This window comes from Coregonus lavaretus (assembly GCF_964263955.1).
Source record: "Coregonus lavaretus genome assembly, contig: HAP1_SCAFFOLD_4862, whole genome shotgun sequence".
Taxonomy (NCBI): Eukaryota; Metazoa; Chordata; class Actinopteri; order Salmoniformes; family Salmonidae; genus Coregonus; species Coregonus lavaretus.
This window is the reverse complement of record NW_028161438.1, coordinates 38,121-39,746: the sequence shown is the minus strand read 5'-3', so window position 1 is coordinate 39,746 and position 1,626 is coordinate 38,121. Positions and strand designations below refer to the sequence as shown.

At 52.4% G+C, this 1,626-nt stretch overlaps 1 protein-coding gene across 1 annotated transcript; it reads left to right on the top strand.

Annotated features, from left to right (window-relative positions):
* Positions 1-537: 537 nt before the first annotated feature.
* Positions 538-1,338, top strand: LOC311120685 (leucine-rich repeat-containing protein 3-like; the record flags this gene model as incomplete). The annotated part of the gene is made up of 1 exon (XM_084195262.1): positions 538-1,338. One exon carries the CDS (start codon positions 538-540, stop codon positions 1,336-1,338), a length of 801 nt encoding a protein of 266 aa, XP_084051388.1.
* Between the last annotated feature and the right edge of the window lie 288 nt (positions 1,339-1,626).

The following is a 1,626-nucleotide window of genomic DNA, read 5'->3' as shown; positions in this document are numbered from 1 at the left end:
ATTGGCTTGTCTCACTACTACAGCTCAAACACTGGCTTGTCTCAATACTACAGCTCATACACTGGCTTGTCTCACTACTACAGCTCAAACATGCTTTGTTATGTTATCTACCCAGGACTTCACAGACTTACAACAAAAGTTATTTTCCACTAAAGGGATAATTAAAGAAATAGGCATGGCCTGTTTCTCTCTTTTAATCTCTCTCTCTCTCTCTATTTCAGATCCCTTGCCTTCAGAGGACTGAGTGATAGGCCGTCCTCAACCTCGTGCTATGTCTGGATCTAAATGACATGCCCTCTCCTTTCCTCTTCTGTCTAGTTGGAACCCATCTTTTGTATTCCTCCGGACTGTCTTTGGTCAAACTCTATAGTCACTTCACTGGACTCCAATGGATGGATATGGGGATGAAGCCAGTGGGTTATTAAGCTGGTACAGGATCAAATGATATGTATATGAGTAGCTGCTGTGTACCATCAATAATCATTGAAACCTGCTCTGGAACCGCAGGGATAGTCAGGTTTGTTACCGGCTGAGCTAATGGGGCCTCCTCAGCCACGTTGGCAAGCCCTGCTCCCTTCTTCTTCCTGTGTCTCCACTTCCCCCGTGAGGACATTGTGTCTCGTGGTGGCCCTCATGGTCGTCACGGCAATGCCGTGCCCCAAGAGCTGCCACTGCTCGGAGAAGAACGGCGTGGTGGTGCAGTGTGTCTCCCGGAGCCTTGACCAGATCCCCCCGGACCTACCAGAAGACACTGTTGCCCTACTGCTCTCCTCCAACCGGATCAGCCACATCCCCAACCAGGCCTTCAAGGACCTCCGCCGCCTCAAGGAGCTGGACCTGTCGCATAACCACATCGAGAGTATCGACGCAGGGGCCTTCCTGGGGGTCTCAGAGGGACTCCGCTCCCTGGACCTCTCCAACAACCAGCTCCGCAGCGTCCCCAAGGAGGCCTTCGCCAAGCTGAGTGCTCGTATACGACTCTCCAACAACCCCTGGCACTGCGAGTGTTCCCTCCAGGAGGTACTGAGGGAGCTAAGGCTGGACCCTGAGACGGTCAACGAGGTGAGCTGCCACACCTCCATCCAGGACGAGTACGCTGGCCGGCCCATCATCCAGGTCCTCGACTCTGGCATCAACTTCTGTAACTTCCACCACAAGACCACCGACGTGGCCATGTTCGTGACCATGTTCTGCTGGTTCGCCATGGTGATTGCCTACGTCATCTACTACGTCAGGCACAACCAGGAGGACGCGAGGAGACACATGGAGTACCTCAAGTCTCTACCCAGCTCCTGCCAGATCAGCAAGGACTTTGACACAGCCAGCACTGTGCTCTAGCAGTGGGCTATGTCTGGTGGCAGTGGCAGCGGTGGAGGTTATGTCTATAGGATAGTTCACACAGTGGCAAACTTGCAAGGTGTATGTTTCTATTTGTAATGTGAAGACGTGCCATTGGACTGCACCTGCCCGTCTGCACGTGCCTGACCTGCTCGCAGTGTGCCTCGATTTGTCAGTGCAGTCAACGTGCCCCCTTTTGTGTCGACTGTTTATGAAGTCATGGGGTCGATACCTTTTGAGATTTTGGACTGTAATTTTCAGACTCAATTCCGACCTACTTTTTTGTAG